Source organism: Bidens hawaiensis, unplaced genomic scaffold (assembly GCF_021521415.1).
Source record: "Bidens hawaiensis isolate Kalapana, Puna unplaced genomic scaffold, B.hawaiensis_p1.1 tig00014836_1, whole genome shotgun sequence".
In the NCBI taxonomy this organism is placed as follows: domain Eukaryota; kingdom Viridiplantae; phylum Streptophyta; class Magnoliopsida; order Asterales; family Asteraceae; genus Bidens; species Bidens hawaiensis.
In genome coordinates this window covers 117,453-136,656 of record NW_027492312.1, presented here as the reverse complement: position 1 = coordinate 136,656, position 19,204 = coordinate 117,453, and the positions used below count along the sequence as shown (strand labels likewise).

The window sequence follows — 19,204 nt, the reverse complement described above, 5'->3', positions numbered from 1 at the left end:
AACCAATTACAATGGTAAATTGAAAAGTTTGATAAGACTTTTCACTTTTGTAATGGTTACATGTGCATCAAACTTGTTAAATCTGAAAAGTTGAACTCGCTGTAACCCAACGGCGCATCAAACCATTTTTGAACACGTAAACCTTAAATGGAAGTTATATAGCAAGACTCCTCAACTTAGAAAAAAATAAACTAATATTTAGTAAGCCTAAAGCATAAAGATATTTGAGATTAAAGAAATGACAACTATTTTTATTCTAGTCTGAACAAGTGAACAGAGTCAATTTACATCATATCTTTGCATTTCCTCTTTCACCATCCATACATATATAGTTTCCTGTCAATTTCAACCTTACCATCAATCAACACCATTTGTTTTATATTTCTTACAAAAAAATGCCCCTTTTGTGATCCCCAGTTGGATGCCATGACTCTGTTCTTTAGAAGCACTTTTAAGCTATAACATTCTTGGCAACCATAATTAGAATCATCATTAGGTAATAAAAACAGATATGACTATGTGATATTTGTGATTCAACACCTGATCTGGCACAAACAATAGGCACCGAACTTTTCTAACACTTTAGTAACCGACCTTCCGTTTTCGGTTGCCCCTGTTACTAGGTAACGATGCGTCTGCTGCTGCTGTTGAATACCTAGAATTCATAATTTCCAGAGGTACAGCAGCCCCAGACGATTTCAAGATTCCAACCAACTCCAGAAACACATTCCTATTCTCCTCATTAACAAACAGAATCGAACTACCCTCAACTCCCATTCTAGATACCCTACCAATCTGGTGAACATACTCCTTAATCGAGTTCGGCATGTCAAACACGATAACCTGTCTTACAAGCAAAAGATCAATTCCCCGACCCAATATCCCGGTTGCCACTATCACTGGAATCTCTCCTAGTAAAAACAAACTCAAAATCTCCCTCCTTTCTTTCATACTCTTTTCACCATGAATAGCCAACGATTTCAAACCCGTAGTTACAGTTATAGCCTCAGAGAGTAGATCTGCCCCGAGTCTCGACCCCACAAACACTATGACAGGTGGTTTAAAATGTTGTTTGCTAGTCAATATATCAAAAAGCTTTTGCTTTTTTCTATTTGACTCGACCCATATAACCACCTGCTTCACAGCTTGGTTCGGTTCGTTTATCTTTCCAACGTTGATGATGCTGACATCTTGTGCCAACAAACTCGCCATCTTTTCCACTTCAACCGGAACGGTAGCAGAGTATAATAAAACTTGAGGTTGAGATAAAGCCCTATAAATCTGCATAACTTGTTCTCGAAAGCCCTTTTGAAGCATGCAGTCCACTTCATCTATAACTAAAACCGAAACACTGTCTAACTCAATATCGTATTTGGTTAAAAGATCAATAAGTCTGCCAGGTGTAGCAACAATCATTTCTATTCCGGCCTGTACACGATGGACCTGTTTGGGCATCGCATCACCACCTACCACCAAAGCTGTTTTAAAAGGCAAACCTTTTCCAAGAACCTTAGCTTGTTCTTCAACTTGTATGCAAAGTTCCCTCGTCGGTGTTAACACCATTACTAACAGTTTTTTCTCGTTCGTAACCTGTGTAACCGCCTGTTTCCTGATATTCGCACAATGAGAGATTACGGAAATCAAATAAGATGCTGTTTTTCCCGAACCAGTTTCAGCTGAAACAAGCAGGCTTTGACCATTCAACGCAGCAGGAATCGCCTGCATTTGAACAGGCGTAGGAATCTCATATCCAACCGATTCTACGTTCTGTAATGCTGCAGATATCGTCATCGGTTTCATCGCATATGTATTCACCAAACCGACCGCATTCTACGCATACGGGCTCTCCGGGTAAAGCTTCTCTTTGTTGCACACAATAGTTTTTCACATCATCTAATTAAAAATTAATAATTTAGGGTGAAACTAGGGCTATGATGGTGATGGTATGCAAGCAGTAGTAACAAATATAAACTGATAAAGGGTGATTCATACCTGATGATGATGCTGATGCTGTTATCATTCTTTGATCCTCATTCGCATTCTCCATTACAATATAATAATATTTTTTGAAGGCCAAATTAAATTACTAGGAAATATCGTGATTATAGTGGCATCGATCAAAAACCCAGTTAGCATGTAAACCGATAATAATAATAATACATCCAAAGTATTCCGTTTAAATAAGATCCGTAAGAACCCTAGAAATATTGACTGCGTTTCTTTCTTATTCAGATTGATTCTAAGCAAGAGTCATCACACACGGAAATGAGAGAAAATTTTTAAAAATTAGATATAAAAAGATAATAATACATATGTGAAAAAAATATTATTTAATTATAGACGAGGGAGAAAAAGTAGTTTTGTTTAGTATAATTATGGAGAGAGAGAGAGAATAATACTAAACTTATCAACTAAATATTTATTTAGTTTTTTTTCTTTTGTTCTTTTTCTTACCGCAACCTATATTGTTCATGACAGTACTTTGGTAGAATTCTCGTCCTCGGATAAAGAAATCATTATACACGTCCAAATACCGCTATGCCAAATGCCTTTATTAATTATGATACGTGCAGGCGAGGGTCGAGTGTGGTGAATACTGCGCACTCTTCTCGTCCCTGCGAAATGCTTTCAACCATTAACTGTATATTAGTTTATCGGCAAATTGGAAATAAATAATTCAAACTTTTGTTTAATGGCCGATAATAATCCCAACTTTAAAAATCACTATTAGCGGTCCCAACTTTCAAATATTTTTGTCTCAATGAACCTCAGTTAAAAAACATTTAACATCGTTAAGTTTTTTTTCCAAGTTTCAAACCGATGTTTTTGGGTGTTTTTGATTGGAAGAACGATACGAGTAAACCAATGTAAAACTTCTCTCGAAACGCTGATCCAAACGACGAAACAATGTTTCAATTCGGGTGTCTGAATTTCCAATTAACAAAAATCAAGTCATCGTTTCAAGATAAGTTTTACATCCAGTCAAATCGTATCATTATTCCGATCATAAGCCCCTAAAACATCGGCTTGAAACTCGAAAAAATACATAACGACGTTAAGTGTTTTTTAACGGAGGTCCATTAAAACAAAAATAGTTGAAAGTTGAAACCGATGGTAGTGATTTTTAAAGTTGAGATTATTATCGATACACAAAAGTTAGAATTATTTATTTTCAATTTGCCTAGTTTATCAAATTTTGACGAAATGAAATTTTAAACTCTTAATTTCATATGAAGCCCTTTTATGAAATTAACTTTTGGAGTCATTTAACAAATTTCAGGCTCAAAGCCTAAACTCTATATGTGACATAACACATATATACTTTATTTTTATATTTTAAACTAGGGCGTTAACAAGGTGTTGGAAAGCCTTTTATTTCTTTTTTCACTTCACCATGAGCCATCCCAGGATAGATGTATTATTTATGGAGATGTGTGATGATTTATGGATGATTATTAGTATTTGTTTGCGTTTGTGAAGTTACGCCAAAAGATGTGTTAATATAGTTGTATCGCTGGTTAATTATGCTAATTTTAAAAAAAATACAGGGCTTTATGTGATGTAACATTTTAACTTTACAATAGTTATAGCTAGACTTGTTAACCACTCTATAAAACAAAAACATGAATAATATGATTTGACAATATGTAATTTTATAATTAAAATTATAAAAGCATTTATAATATATCATGAACGCTACCACATTAGACTATCCGGGGTTGCCCATCCCTTTCCCCACAAACAAGCAAATGGTTTAGTCATCTTATTGTTAATAAATTAGTTTAGAGTAAATCAATACATTAAGTATTTTGACATGTTATTCTATGGTAATTAGAAACGAGCAAAATGCATGTGTGTTAGTCAACAAATTAAACATATTCTCTAATTTCAACACCAAGGGGTACATTCGGTTATCATATTAATGCATATATATTTACCAGGACAAATTTACATATGTTTGACCAAAAAAACGTACCCATCAGAAGCATTAATCAAATACGTTTGCATATTAAATATTAATCCCAACAATACCAGTATACCACAGACCACAAACGACCAGTCTAAAACTAGAAAGGGTGTGTTAGAATTCAGATATCAGAAGGTGAAACCAGACTTTCCACGTACTCGATGGAGCGTATATTCCTGTAATTATATATCTGCTCTATGTGCTCGAAATCAAAAATCCTGGACATTGTCTCTAAATCATCAGGAGTTGCCAAACCGTTGAGTGTCTTATATGAATGTTTTGATGTGTCGTAGATAACAAGTTGCATTGAGCTATTTGTCATTACAATTTTTCCGTTACCCGAAATACAAATAGGGTGGAACGTGGTACCACGTTCCAAACCACCAAATGTGAATGAACGTACTCTCCTCCATGAGGAGTAATGTTCTTTCCACAACCAGACATCGAACACAACCATGTCAGTCTTTATAACCGTGCAAAGGCATCCGTCTAGGGATCCCAAATAAAGCCCTGCGTGAAGGAGTTCTTTGGGTGGGTTTATTTTCGAAAAGATCATATCCTTAAGATTGAGGGCCAAGATCCCAGTTGAAGTTGACCAATAAAGAAAGCCATTTAAAAATATACCCGCATTACCCAAAAACTGAAATATATCTCCTTTGAGGTATTGCGCCGGCATGCTCCACGAACTAGTTTTAAGATCGAAGACATCAAATTTAAATCGAACGGGAAGTTGGAAGATTAATTCAAATCTAACAATCTTTAAGTCATCTCCAGATGACCCAAATCCGACGACATGTGGTAGAAGGTGGTGGTAGATCAATAACCACAAGTGTCTTTGATGCACAAGTTAACGGATTGTATAGGATCAAATGACAGCGTCGTAACGACCACCCATCATAAATAGCCAAAAGCACAATGCCATTATCATTCAATGTTCCTACAATGCAAACTTGTGTACCTTCCTCCTGATGATGATGTTCTAGAGGAGAACGAACTCTGACCATGGAATCCTCGATTGGTACGTTGTCATCTATAACAACGAGAGGCCGTGGGAATGGCAAAAGGATCATTCGACGTGATCTCGACTTCATAAAATCGGGATCTGAAATTAGACGATTCCAATGCTTCGACGTGCATTTGAGCCGTTGTAAAGGCTTTCCCGGAAGCCGAGCAAGTATGTTGCGAAGAACGTCATCTCCTATATGGACTTTAGCCATAGATCCGAGAAGATGATCGATCGGCTAGCTAATGAAACTTGTTTATGAGGAAGAAAACCCTATCAATTATGTTCTTTTTTTCGTCTCTAAATAAAAAGTTTGCACTAAATGCGCATAAATTAGACTTTCAAACGAGTTTTGGTCCTTAAGTTTTTGCCATTTTAACCCTTTTAGTCCATTAAACACCTATCTGTTATATCTACATCTACTTATCTATTACTCTAGTATTAACCTTATTATACACATTTGTCACCTACTTTAATTTTTCCACGGATACATCAAACTAATTATCCCTTAAATTTAGGTATTTCAGTTATTCGTTTATACTAACGATCGGATAATATATAATCCAACGATCGGGTAATATATAATCCAACTTAAAACTTAATCATATATTGGTCAAACTAGTTTTTAGCTCGCGTGTTACGCGAGGTTTTGTGAGTTTTTTTTTTAATATTATTTTAAATATAAAATTTTTCATGTTAATTTAATTATTGGGTAATCGAGTTCATAAGTTCTGGTATGAAATTGAAACAAAACATATAAGACGAAGCTAATCAATTTATACCCATAATTTTGGGAATTTTTAATATATGATTCGCGTTTATTCTTCGTGAAATTGTGGTTGACTCCTATAACATTATTCCTAATTAATTAATCATTTAACATGTTTGTCTTGTGTTTGGGGATGCTAACTTTTAAGTCTTTAAAAGTATTATATTTGCACTCGTCGTCCGAAGGCCCATTGCGATGAAACCCGGTTGGCATCAAATTCAAAGTTGAGATCTTGCGACCACTTAGCCTAAATCGTAACTTCCCCTCCAATACCAATTAAGCTAAAAGTCATTGGCACATTTTAAATTAAGGGCTAATGGTACATAGAGGTGACGGGGTTGACTGATTTCTTTTTAGTAGTTGATGTGGTTTAAATTATTTATAAAACTATAAATGAACCAAAGTAGCTAGTGGCAAAATATATGTTTCTAGTTTGATAGGATCTGACCCTAGAAGAAATATGCTGTGTGAATGCAATTTAGACTATACGGTATGGATGTCATTTTATCTCTTACTTAACAGTGACACGTCAGCGCCACATCATACCTCACTTTAGTCAACTCTCTTCCATAATATCATGAAAATGGTCACCAATTTACCACTTTGATACATTTTCAAATAAAATATATATATATATATATATATATATATATAGGATTGATTTCTTTTGAGAACCACTTTGAGTTTAAGAACTCGAAAGAACTCAACGTAACAATTTTTTTTTCGAATTTTTTTTACACATGTGTAATACGTAAGTGTAAGTGATGTGCAAAAAATTACGGTATTTTTTTACACACCGAATCGACTTTTTGCACATGTGTAACTAACGTTTAAACTTGTGTAATTATCAAAAATACTTATTCTCTCTCATGCTTCATTTTTTAATTAAATTTAATCTCAGCCACATATTTCATATCATTTAATTAAATGTGTGGTTCAAAATTGAGTTCTTAAAGTTCTTAAAACTCAACATGGTTCTCAAAATAACCCTCCTATATATATATATATATATATATATAAGAGTTCAAATAAAAAACAAGTGTTTTGTGAGAAGTGTGAGAAGAACTTTAAAATAAAAAAAACCACATAAATATGACACTATATAAAATAAATATGAAACAATACAATTATTTAGAAACTACCAATCTCAACCACTAGATCATAGATTCAAGGGCCTAGATTTATTCTTGTTCTTCTCACAAAAATATTGTTTTTTACATTAACCCTACCGTATATATATATATATATATATATAGTTTAATATACTAAAAATTAATTATATTTTATGTTTGAAAAACAAACATTTTGATATATTTAAAAACGTTAAATTACATTTAATAAATTAAATAAAAAAACGTCAAATTTAATAGTTACATTTAATAAATTAAATAAAAAATCGTCAAATTTAATAGTTATATTACAAGATATATACATTTAAATATTAAATAAAAAACATAATATATTATAATATAGTTATAGATATAGTTTAATAAAGAAAAATATAACATCACCTAACCCATATTCTCAAGCTCCTCATCTTCTCTACAGGCTTCTTTTCTTCATCTTCTTCTTCTCAAACATTCTAAATCTTCAACTCACCAAACCCCCTAATATATGCTCTGATTTATTAAAAAAAAAAAGAAAGAAACAAGGTCTGATGCTTTCAACGGTGAAATGGGCGGTAAAATTTCACCCATAACTTCGCCGCTGGGCGGCACCGACAACAGCGAGGCGGTGTTTGCCGCCGACACCGCTCGCCACGTAAGCCATTGAGCAGCAAACCGAGATCCACACCGGATAGCATCGTTGACTATTTGATTGGGAATTGGGATTACATTAAAAAACATAGAGAAATCTGCAATTTGCCTCCCTGGAATAACCACCGAAAAAGAATTTACGAACTTTGTGTCACTATGTTTCTCCGGCGGGTTCTTCAGACTCCTGCCGTCAGTTGACTGTTGGTATTTTAGTAATCTTCTTTTAATAAATAATAAATAAAATATAATAATAATAATAATAATAGTAGCATCGTAACATCATCATCTTCATAATAATAATAATATAACTCATCTTCAAAATAATAATAATCATCAGCAGATCTCATCTTCATCATCATCAACCTTAAACCCACCACCAATTAATCCCTCTTAATCTTATCATCTTCATCATCAGTTTCATAACAATTAATCAAATCCTCAAACCCTAGATTTCATCACTTAAAACCCTCAAATCTCTCAAATCCCACCACCAATCGCTTCAAAAATTCAACCATCGCACCCATAAATCATTCCGATCAAAACCCCTAACCTCCGGCACCACGCCACCGCCGCCACTGATTCCGGCCAAAATCCTTCGGATCTTCGTCTTCGTCATCGTCTTTACATAACACTGTGGAGTCTTTATGGGTTGGATGTGGTGGGTTATTGTTATTGTTATGGTTTGTTGGTATATGTCGGGTTTTGTTGGGTTTTTGGCCGGCCGGCGAGTCGCCGGAGAGAAAGCCATGCTCGGTTTTTTTGGGTCTTCGTCTTCGTCGCTGTGGCTTATGTTGTTATTACATTGGGGCTTTGTCATGGTGAGGGTTTAATTGAATATTGGTGGGATTAATTTGATGGATCATGAACGGTGAAGGATTTGGTCGGTCGTCTACACCAAGAACACACACACTGGGTTAGATGATGAAGATGAAGATACAGGGGTAAATGGGTCATTTCAACAATTTTAACAGGTCAAAGGAAGGTCAACTAACGGAAGGAGTAAGAAGAACCCGCCGGAGAAACATAGTGGCACGAAGTTTGCAAATTCTTTTTCAGTGGTTATTCCATCCAGCGACGATATAAATCAGGGAGGCAAATTGCAGATTTCTCAAAAACATATGCACTGTCTTAAGATATTTGATACATCCTAATTTCAGAATCTATGTTACATTTAAAAAAAAGCTTGCAAATGCAAGAAATGTGAACAGCGGAACAAAATATAATATCCAAGCTGCAAAGTGCAAACGACTCGTTATTAACATTATGCGGTACAAACAATGACTAAGCTCTTGTCTTGTCGTATGTAGTTGTTGCTCTGACGCAAAAGCGGACAACACCAAGGCATCCCATTCATGTTATCAAGTATAACAAACAACAAAACACAAAAGAACTACATTTATAACCAATTAAAGAATACTGCACCAATAAAAAATTTATGGTTACGGGTCGGTTTCCGGAGAAGTCATCAATTAATTACAAAAATGTTGATAAATTTCTTAATTCTTAAAAAAAAGAAACATATATTAACTTTTTCAACAGTAAATAGAACAAAATTCCTTGTTCATGTATGCTCGTTTATTAAACAAACTTCAAACCAAATATTTCATGAACAGTTCAACGAATCTTCGTCATTTACAACCCTAAGATCAAATTTTAAATTAGTTGCAAATACCTAAGATGACACAGAATCCGAAGCCACCCGAACCTGAATTAAAGAATTCCTGAAAAAACCGAACCAAAAAAACCGAAACCTTTAATAGGTCGGTTATCATAGACCATCAAAGACTTTGATGGTTATGTTTCTGAAACAATTGGTTTCTTTGGAGTCTTTACCATAGACATTAAATAGATTCATTGAATTAATTTTAACACATAATGTAAAACCATATGCATTATAGAAATTTGAACATATAGTGAATGATACAGAAAAATAATATTATTACAAATGCATAAACTAACAAAAGCACTATGGTTTCTATTAGTGTCGTTTCAAACAATTTGAATAATTGAATACATTGACTAATAATCATAATCAGAAAATCAGAAAACCTAAAATCTTACATGAGATGTGGTAGCAGATCCATCGGTGGTCTGTTCAGATGAAGAATCAAAAGAACAGAGTGTTTTACCAGAACCTGGTGGGCTTTATATTAAATACCTTTAGTCTGTTTGATTCCAGTTGACTAGAAAAGATGAGGTGTCTTAATGGTAACTCAACCAATTCACGAATCTGAGCCACTAGTTTACGAACCCCACCTACATCATCATAACCTATCTCATCTAATCGGTCCTAGTAATCCCGTTTAATTGGTTCACTTTCACAAAAGATTTCAGTGTCAGGACCCAGCTCCATCTACGATAGAAAGTGAATTATTCAAAACATATAAACTAATTTAGGGTGAACATACCTTCGATTGGGATGATCATCTTGAATGAGAAATCACATTGAATCGCGAGACATGGGGGCGGATTACGGTTTACAAAACGTGGAGACTGATTTCGGAATGAAACATATGGTGTTGAAGAATGTGTTGTTTGAAATCCGGATCTGGCGGGTTTTCTAACCCGTGATTTTTAAACGGGTCAAATGAATTCCATGGATAAAAAGTGATTTAACAAATTATAATAAAAAGATACAATCTTGCAGGCACTAACAAAAATACAATCTTTCATGATTAAAATGCTTGGATTGCCATAACTTTACTTGAATATCCATAAATAAGAACATATAACTAAAAAGGCGTAAAAGGTAAAAACTCATTAAAAGATTCGTGGATAAAGAATGATTAACCCAATTACTGTAGGATACAAATCGGGCACAACTTGAGCATTTGTCCACAATTGCAACATGTCTGCAAAAATATAAACGTGCCAAAACAGGTCAAGTTAGATCGACCCCCAGTAACGAGTCATCTTTCAAGATTTTTTAGTAAAAAAGTACCATTCACATTAAAGCTTTGTATGTGTATATATTTTTTAAAATTTTCAATGTTGAATTAACGGGGCATACCTGATGTCCACAGCCAAAGGCAAATGGGGGCATAGATGTAATGTAACAGAAAATATCAACTAATATTACTCACTTTTAGTATAAAATAATAAAACTAAAGCTGATTTTCTTATGTAGAAGCTGGGATAGGCGGCGACTTAACCGAATCAAAACCCACGAAAATTGAAAGCGTATACCTGCGCCGTGCAACCCAGGACTTGATCCACAAGGTTTTAATCGATTCATCAACCTCCGGCAGAAGCTTCGACGCGTTCGATTGAATTGGATGTGAGAATTTGAATCTTTGGTATTGATGGTGGTGGTTTATCGTGGATGAATTGTAGAAACACGAATTGAAGAATGATTGAAATCGGTTTTGAAGAAGGTGAAAGAGGGTTTCACAAAAGGGTTAATTACCTTCAAATCGTTCCTCAAAGAACATCTAATTTGAGGGCTGGAGATTGCCAATGCAAACTCAGCTCTACAACCTAACGGAAAGAATCAAAAAAATATACACACACCAATTAACAAAATCTAATTAACGAATAAAAATCAACGCTACCATGATTGTGAACACGAATAACGAAATAGAATCCGCAGAATACAGAATCAATCGATGAGAGGGTTATTATGAAAGGGTTAAAAGAGATTTTATGACCCGTAAGGGCTATCCGGGTTACATGGTACCTATTACCCACGTAAATTGTTAAATTAATGAGAGCTTTTTATTTATAAATCAAGTAATATGGTGGTTCTATATGGGGTGTAGAGCAACGTGAGAACGACAAGTAGAATTTTATGGTAGTCAATTATATAAATACTACACGCGAGTTTATTTAAAATTTTGTATTTAGTTTACAATTGTATTTTTTTATAATTATTTGTTTTATTTTTCAACCAAGAGTTGTTTTGATTTTAAATGTAAATATCTGTTTGTTACGTCAATTGTTTTTTAACGTTTAGATTATTTCAATTGACATTAATAGGTTTGTAGTTAGTTGGAGTTGAAGTATATAATTGAGCTCTTCAGATTGAGACGGACATGTTTATAGTTTAAGTTTAGTTTGCTGGTTGTTAGTATGTTTGCATGGGCATGTTGTGGGTGTGTTTTGGATTTACTTGGGTTTATATATAGTTGGGTTGGTGTTTAAGTATAGTTTATGTGCTTATGATAATTTGTATGGGCCTGTTGTTACGAGTCTGATGATGATGGTATTACTCAACATACGAATGATGAAAAAGCATGAGGTAAATTCATATCAAACACAAGCTTTTATATTAATCAAACGTTTTCATCTTCTAATTTCAAGGAATAATTTTTTGCTCTCGTGAAGAATATAGAGATCATAATTTTTAATTTGATTGCTTTGGTTGCTTTTTTAATGGATTCATCTCATAATTGTAAGTTTCATTTGAACTGGGTATAGTGGTATAAAAACCCTCTACTCTATATGTAACTCAATCTACCAAATATAATAATAATAAAAAAAAAAACTATATTTTAGATCTTCTAAAGTGATTGTCAACAACTCGTCGGTGTCTTCACAATCAAAACTAAGTATAAGATCAAGATTTTTCCTGGCATTAATTAACAAAGGATATATCAATATAACATTCCTGAGCATTAAGTTCACTTCAACTTGTGTTTACACTTAATAATCGTAATGGTTTTATTTAAAAAGAACTATAATGTATTCCTCTTGATAGAAATCATATTTGTATCAGGATGAAAGAACTAATAACCGCTTTGGTTGTAGTGTTTAACGAATGCGGGAGGTGATCATAAGGGCGAAACTCCAAAAGGAGTGAGGCAAGTTAGTTCTACCCATCATCGATCGAACCATGTTTAGCAAAGTTCGATTCCTCCTCTCGCTCACGCCATTATGTTGGGGTGTGCCATGTGGAGTGAGCTGTGAAACAATTTCACGCTCTTTTATATGAGTAATGAACTCTGAGCTGAGATAGTCTCCACCTCGATCTGATCAAAGTATCTTAATGATTTTACCAAGTTGGTTTTCCACTTCGTTTTGAAACTCTTTGAACATTTCAAAAGTTTCATGCTTGTGTTTCATAAGATACACATAAGCATATCGAATATGATCATCGATAAAAGAAACAAAGTATCTTTCATGGTTTCTAGGCATGGTTCTGAAAGGTCCACATACATCAGTATGTATGAGTCCTAACAGATCTCTTGCTCGTTTACTTTTATTAGTGAAGGAGTTTTTGGCGAGTTTGCCAGCTAAGCAAGATTCACAATCGTCAAAAGAGTCCGGTCTTGTGGATTCAAGAATCCCTTCGGATTGGAGTCTTTAATTCTTGCCTTGCTTATGTGGCCAAGTCGGCAATGCCAGAAATGTATCATTGATGCCAGATCTGATACGTTTTTGAAAGATTATATATACGTTATTAATAGTTTGAACATTAATCTTATATATATCATTTCAAGGTTTAGCCTCAAAATAAAATATGTCGTTTAAGTAAGCAGAAATAGCTATTCCATTAAAACACGTACTTAAAACCTTGTTCAAACAGTAAAGAAACTGAAACAATGTTGTTGGTCCAACCAGGAGCATACAAATAATTATTCAAAAGAAAAACTAGGCTAGATGGACAAGTAAAACGAAATACTCCAGTTGCCAGAACTGGTCTCTTCTCATCTCCAACGATGAGTTCCATGCTGTCTTGATTCAGTTTCCTCCACTTCTCAGGCTCCTACAAGACATAAACGATGTGGAAACCACATCCGGTATCAAATACCCATGTGTTGCTAGAGACAGTGAAAAGTTTAATAACGTATATGGAAATACCTCGATAAGAGCCTTCACCATTGGCTCTCTTCATCTTGATCTCAGCAAGGTACTCGGGACAGTTTCGCATCCAGTGTCCCACTTGGTTGCACCGGTAGCACTTGGCTCCTCAGGGGGCGGCGGTGGTATCTTTGGAACCCCTTTCTAGCATTGGTGGCACGAGGGGCAACAATGGTAACATTCTTCTTGCCTTTACCCTTATAACCCAGGTTCTTGGGATTAGGCTTCTTGACACCAGCAGATCGGATCATCAGAACTTGATTGGTCCTTGAAGGAATGTTCATCTCAGCCGTCTTGAGCATGCTATGAAGCTCCGACACTGTCTTCACCCAGCCATTCATGTTGAAATTCATTACGAACTGGTCGTATGATCTGGGAAGAGAGTTGAGGATGAAATCAGATGCCATCTCATCGGGCATGGGATAATCAAGTTTCTTAAGCTGATCGATTTGCCCCTTCATCTTAAGAACATGTGCACTGACGAGAGACCCCTCTGCCATCTTGCAACTTATGAGTTGTTTCATGGTGTCGAAACGTTCTTGACGGTCTTGTTTCTGGAACATGCCCTTGAGTTACTCAAGCATCTCATAGGCACCAAAGTCTTCCAAGCTTTTAGCAAGCTCAGAAGTCATGGTGGCTAGCATAATACAGGAGACTCAGCCGAGTCATCCTTATGCTTGTCAAGAAATTTTCGTGCAGCGGCTGTGTTGTTTTCAGGCTCGGTTGGAACAGGTCCATCGAGAACATACAGGCACTTTGCCATGGTGAGAACAAGTCTCAAGTTGCGGTGCCATTCTATGAAGTTGGTACCGTTCAGTTTATCCTTCTCAAGGATAGTCTTAAGGGCGTAGGGTGAGATTTCGTTTGACGACATCTGATTAATTAAGTAAAAGTAAATCTAATTAGTATTTTCGACGTTGTAGTCCTATTATTAGTGACCCAATAACATTAATTAATTAGGAGTATGAGAATCTGGCTTCCAGTTATTAAAGGCAGCTGTAGCACATAACATTAATAAGTGGTTAGGCAGACTGACAACGATTGCCAATTGTAAATAGAGCACAACTCTCGGTTATGAGGCCTATAGAGACAACGATTGTCTGTATAGATACGTTTAGTCTCATCTTTGCCCACTTTAAGTCTCCAGACAGCTTTAGCACGTAACAGGAGAGTAAAGTAATAGTTGTCCTAGTATAGTGACGTGTGAAAGGGCCGGATGTGTCAACGAAACGCTTTCACCTTGATGGGATAGGCTAGAAAACAAGTGTGGTGTTGTAGCTCCAAACACTCGAAATTTCGCAGTATGCCTCAAGTGTGACTTGTAGTAGGATTGACATAAACTATTGGTTTAAAATTGGGATTAATTTTAAAATTACCAAATAGAGTAAAAGTCAAATTTTACCGTATTTATTATCGGGACGAATAGACGAACCCTTTCATCTCTCAGGACACTTAGTTTAAAAAATAACCTATTAAAACTAAGTTTGTCGCGATATAACTAACAAATTTTAAGTTAATAGAAAATCTATTAAGTTATTAGTTTTGGAAATCAAAACGCTTTTAATTTGCAAAACTTACTTGGTTAATTAAAATGTTTATTTTCAAATTTATTTGGTATAAGGTCGGCGATATTATAATCCTATTATAAACAATCCAAGCAACCACAATAGCAAATAATAATATGTAAATCCTTATGGCCAAATGGTGATCGGTCTCGCTAGAGCCAATTAGGGAGACCGATCGGGTCAAGGGGTTCACAACACAAAACAACCACAAGGATGGACTTCTTCGTGCATCCCGTTATCTTGCCCGAACTCCCACTAACTCCAAGAAATCATTGAGCTCGTCCTCGGTTATCTTCGCGTCTTCTTAATTACAAATTTATAAACTAACAATAATTTGCCCTATTACAAATTTGAACCATTTTTATGGCCAAAAGAAAACCAAAAAATAGATAATAACCGTTTACAACTTTTGAACCATCCATATGGCCAAAACAAGCTCAAACACCAAACACAACCAAACAAACATAGGTCGGGGCCGGATTTACATATTCAAAATAAATAAAATTTCGGGTCGTTTTGACTCGATCAAATAAAATAAACAAAACTTTGACCAAATCTAAAATTACCCAAAAACAAATCTAGATCAAAACTTTAAACGATTTAAAGTTTAAGATGTAGATCCGGTTTATGCGAACCGGGATCGACTCGTACGTTGTAACCGCGGCTCTGATACCACTGTTGGGTTTCAACGGTGGTTCGGAACGAAAACGGTCAAGTAATTTTTAACCCATTTTAGTTAAGTATTTTCGTTTCAATAAATATTAATCAATGTTAATATATATGTTAAAACGAACTATAAAACGCAGCGGAATATAAACGATTAACATGAACCAAAAACCGAAACCCAAAACCCGGATCCGATTACAACGTAACACGAGTTCAATTAAACATAAATGATAAACAACCATAGACAAAGTTTCAAGCTTTTATACCTCGGTTATCGAAACCGGGAAGACACCGAGGGCTTAACGAAACGTGCTAGACGAAACAACACAATCAAACGAATCCAAGCAAATCCGGCAGTGGCGGCGGTGGCGGATTCTGGTAAGCAGTTGGGAATTTCCGGTGGCTTGTGGAGACAACTGCGGTGACCAGCAAGTTCAGAGAACCAGGATACGCCGGCAGCAAACAACTACAACAATAATGGCGGCGTTTTTCCGGTCAGCGGAAAAACGTCTGGCGACTATTAAAGAAGGTAGTGGGCTGTGGTGGTGGCGCGGAATGACTGTAGCAGCTAAACAATGATGGTACAGTAACAATGAAGGTCACCGGAAGTCTCAGATGGTCGGAAATACCCTCGCCGGAAAACCGGGATACGCCGGAATCATACAACACTCGCCGGAGATGAGCTGCGACTTGTGGCTGAAATAAATGGAGGCACCAGCAGCTCGTCGGTAGTGTAAAGAGCGGTTGTGGTGATGATTGGACGGTGGCCCGGAGGTGGCGGCTGCCGGAATTCTTAAGAATGGTGGCTAGGGTTTTGTTATAAAGATGATTAGGTTAATATTATTATTAAACAGTATTCTATATATAGAAAATATTTACCTTAAACCTATTGGGCTTAAGCCCAAATACCAACCAAAGCCTAAACCACCATCTTAATGTGTCGGACTCAGTTAACGTTTAAGTGGGTTTATATATTTCGTTACCCCCGGTGTAACTTATACCGGGTCACATTTGGGTCGGTCCGCGTTAACTTGACCCGAACCGACCATTAAATACAACACATAAACCATTCATATATGATAAACCAGATAGGTAACCATGGTGATTCCTGAATCAAACGGTCAACCCTTACTATCCAAGTTTAAGTCAATTGAAGGTGTAGCAGAGATCTCTTTCTTATAAGGAAAGAGATCGATAGTGAAATCGATAGTGAAATCGATAGTGAAATCTTATTGACACATCTACATTACTCTTTTATTGACCATAAATCTAAAACACTTAAATCGATAGTGAAAGATATGTGTTATATTTAAAAGGAAATTAGTCTGGCCTTTAAAAACAATCAGAAAGTACATCTTGAAATAATACAAAGGCCCATCACTTTATGTCATATCTCTGTTTGTTTACTGTTTCTTCTTGCTTTTCTTGTCCTTTTTTTTTACTCTAAAGTCAGACATCATTTTCATTTAGCATTCAATTAATCTGTTTTAACTAAATCACTTCTGCCTAATATAAAGTTTTGGAGAAAATTTTAGTAGGTGCATAAAATAATATAAATAATGAATCATCATTAGCGACAGGTCACCCAAACGCACACTTCAAGTGTTAGGTTAAGGGGTGTGGGGGCTCTAATGGGGGCTCCAGCCAATAATATTATGACGTGTGGCAGAGAAAGAAACTGGATAAGGGGGGTGTTGGAGCCCCCGTTGGAGCCCCTGGCCCTGGTGTGGAGGGGCTCCAGCTAATATATATTTTTTAATTAATTCCACACCCCTCAACGGCTCTTTTTCGAACTCCAAGACACCTTTTATCTCTCTTCTCCCGCGACCAGCCTCACGCCTGCCTGGATTTCCGCGCTCGCGCCCCGGTGGTGTGGGGTTAACGCCCCGGGGCGCTAGGGGCGCGAGCGGAGGGGCTCTAGCGCCCCGGTTAGCGCCCCACACCCCTCATCCTTATATTGGGTTTAGTCTAACAAATAATATTTCAATGGTCAAACAACAGTAGACGGCTATGGTAACTGGTAGTGTACCTACTGCCTAGTTAACTTTTGGCATGGAATTATTAAAAGCTATAAAAAAAGGTGAAGTATATGAATCCAAAAGGATAAACATCATCTTTAATTCAATTTCCAACTAATGAAGTGTCTACATGGAACACAAAAACAACACATTCATAACCGATGCTAAACAGAGCATCCTTTTTATATAGTTCTAAAAAACAAAACGCAGAAACTTCAAGCCTACATTTCTTACCACAAAAAACAAAACGCAGAAACTTCAAGCCTACATTTCTTACCACACAAAATTCAGAATTGCATTTCTTCCACCACACAAACCCACTCAAACCTCAAACCCACACAAACTTCAAAACTACATCTCTTCCAACACAAACTTTGACATCGGTCCTCCCTCCTGCGTAACAAAGGTCAAATCCATACTAGCCACAATTATAAAATCTTTATCACCGTCAATACCAATCTTCCAAACTTTCCTAAACACATCTTTCACAGAAGCCAAAACATCGGTGTACTTTAAGTAGTCACTCGGAATCACATGAATCACTAACAAACCATCATCACTGATAACCGACCTCATCATTGGCAAACAACCCAATGTTGTCATTATAGATACAGGTGCACATAAACGATCCCCAACAAATTCTTTCAAATCAACAACAAGAATATCAAACCTTCCATGATTATTGTTTTGAAAAACAGCAATCCTACCGGTCACATTTGGCGGTGGGGCATGATACAGTTGAAGAATCAGCATTGGATCCAACTCATATATCAACACAGGGGATTTAGAGGTCCTGAAGCAACCAAGAATCATCTGATAAAATATCGAATCATTATCAACACAAACAACTTCAAGTGCTAAACTTGATACCACAGAAAGTATGTTCAGAAAAGTCCCCCAACGGATCCAAAAGCCAACCCCTTTCTCTGTTTCCTTTCTTTTTGATTAAACAATGTTTCGACACCAAACCTCATCGCCAACCAGCTTGAATCCACCATTTCTTTAGTATCCACCTTATGATCCACGTCTTTCTTATCATTCGTATCCACTGGAATGATATTACCATGGATATCAAACTGTATCAAACGTACCTCGGTATGGATGAGGTAAGCAGATTTAAGAAACCGCAATCTTCTCCTCCACTCCATTCTTCCACAAATAAACAAAAGTTCTTCAGTTATTGCATAAGCACCCAGAGGATCCTTATTAGACTCATCAGTAGTGGTTCTTGACACCAAACCATCAAAATAGTTGATGAACTTTAGTTCTACACCGGATGGAATTAACGGTTTCAGCATTGAAGATACGTACCTTTGCACATAAGTTTTCTCTGCGTCGCTTTGTTCAGCTAGATTGTAACGGTAGCTGTTCAAGTTACTGGTGGTGTTACCAACAACAAATAATCTTGATATATTGAAACAGGAATCAGTATCAGAAACTGATTATAAACAGAAAAGGTGAATACGCCCCAATCCTTTTATATTGAGTCAGAATGTTTGCATAGGATTTACGAATCCTTAAAACTTTGTGTACAATAATAAGAAACGGACACTCTGATTAAGAGTATACATGTGTCTGGATCCAAACATACATGGTGACTCGGCATTTCCCCGAGGCCATACATATCATCAACATGCCTCTGAAGGTCTACGGGACTGTT

At 36.1% G+C, this 19,204-nt stretch overlaps 3 protein-coding genes across 3 annotated transcripts; all 3 read right to left on the bottom strand.

The window, feature by feature from the left end:
- Positions 1 to 556: 556 nt before the first annotated feature.
- LOC143547827 (DEAD-box ATP-dependent RNA helicase 41-like) lies at positions 557 to 1,767 on the bottom strand. Its single transcript, XM_077039149.1, has one exon. The coding sequence runs from the start codon at positions 1,723 to 1,725 to the stop codon at positions 583 to 585; it is 1,143 nt and encodes a 380-aa protein (XP_076895264.1). The 5' UTR covers positions 1,726 to 1,767; the 3' UTR covers positions 557 to 582.
- A 2,964-nt stretch (positions 1,768 to 4,731) lies between these two features.
- LOC143547843 (putative F-box protein At4g10190) lies at positions 4,732 to 5,184 on the bottom strand. The gene has a single exon (XM_077039161.1). The coding sequence runs from the start codon at positions 5,182 to 5,184 to the stop codon at positions 4,732 to 4,734; it is 453 nt and encodes a 150-aa protein (XP_076895276.1).
- Positions 5,185 to 17,895: 12,711 nt separating this feature from the next.
- On the bottom strand, positions 17,896 to 18,842 carry LOC143547842 (uncharacterized). Its single transcript, XM_077039160.1, has 2 exons — positions 18,447 to 18,842; positions 17,896 to 18,357 (listed from the first exon to the last, which is right to left on the bottom strand). Exons 1-2 carry the CDS (start codon positions 18,840 to 18,842, stop codon positions 17,896 to 17,898), a joined length of 858 nt encoding a protein of 285 aa, XP_076895275.1.
- Between the last annotated feature and the right edge of the window lie 362 nt (positions 18,843 to 19,204).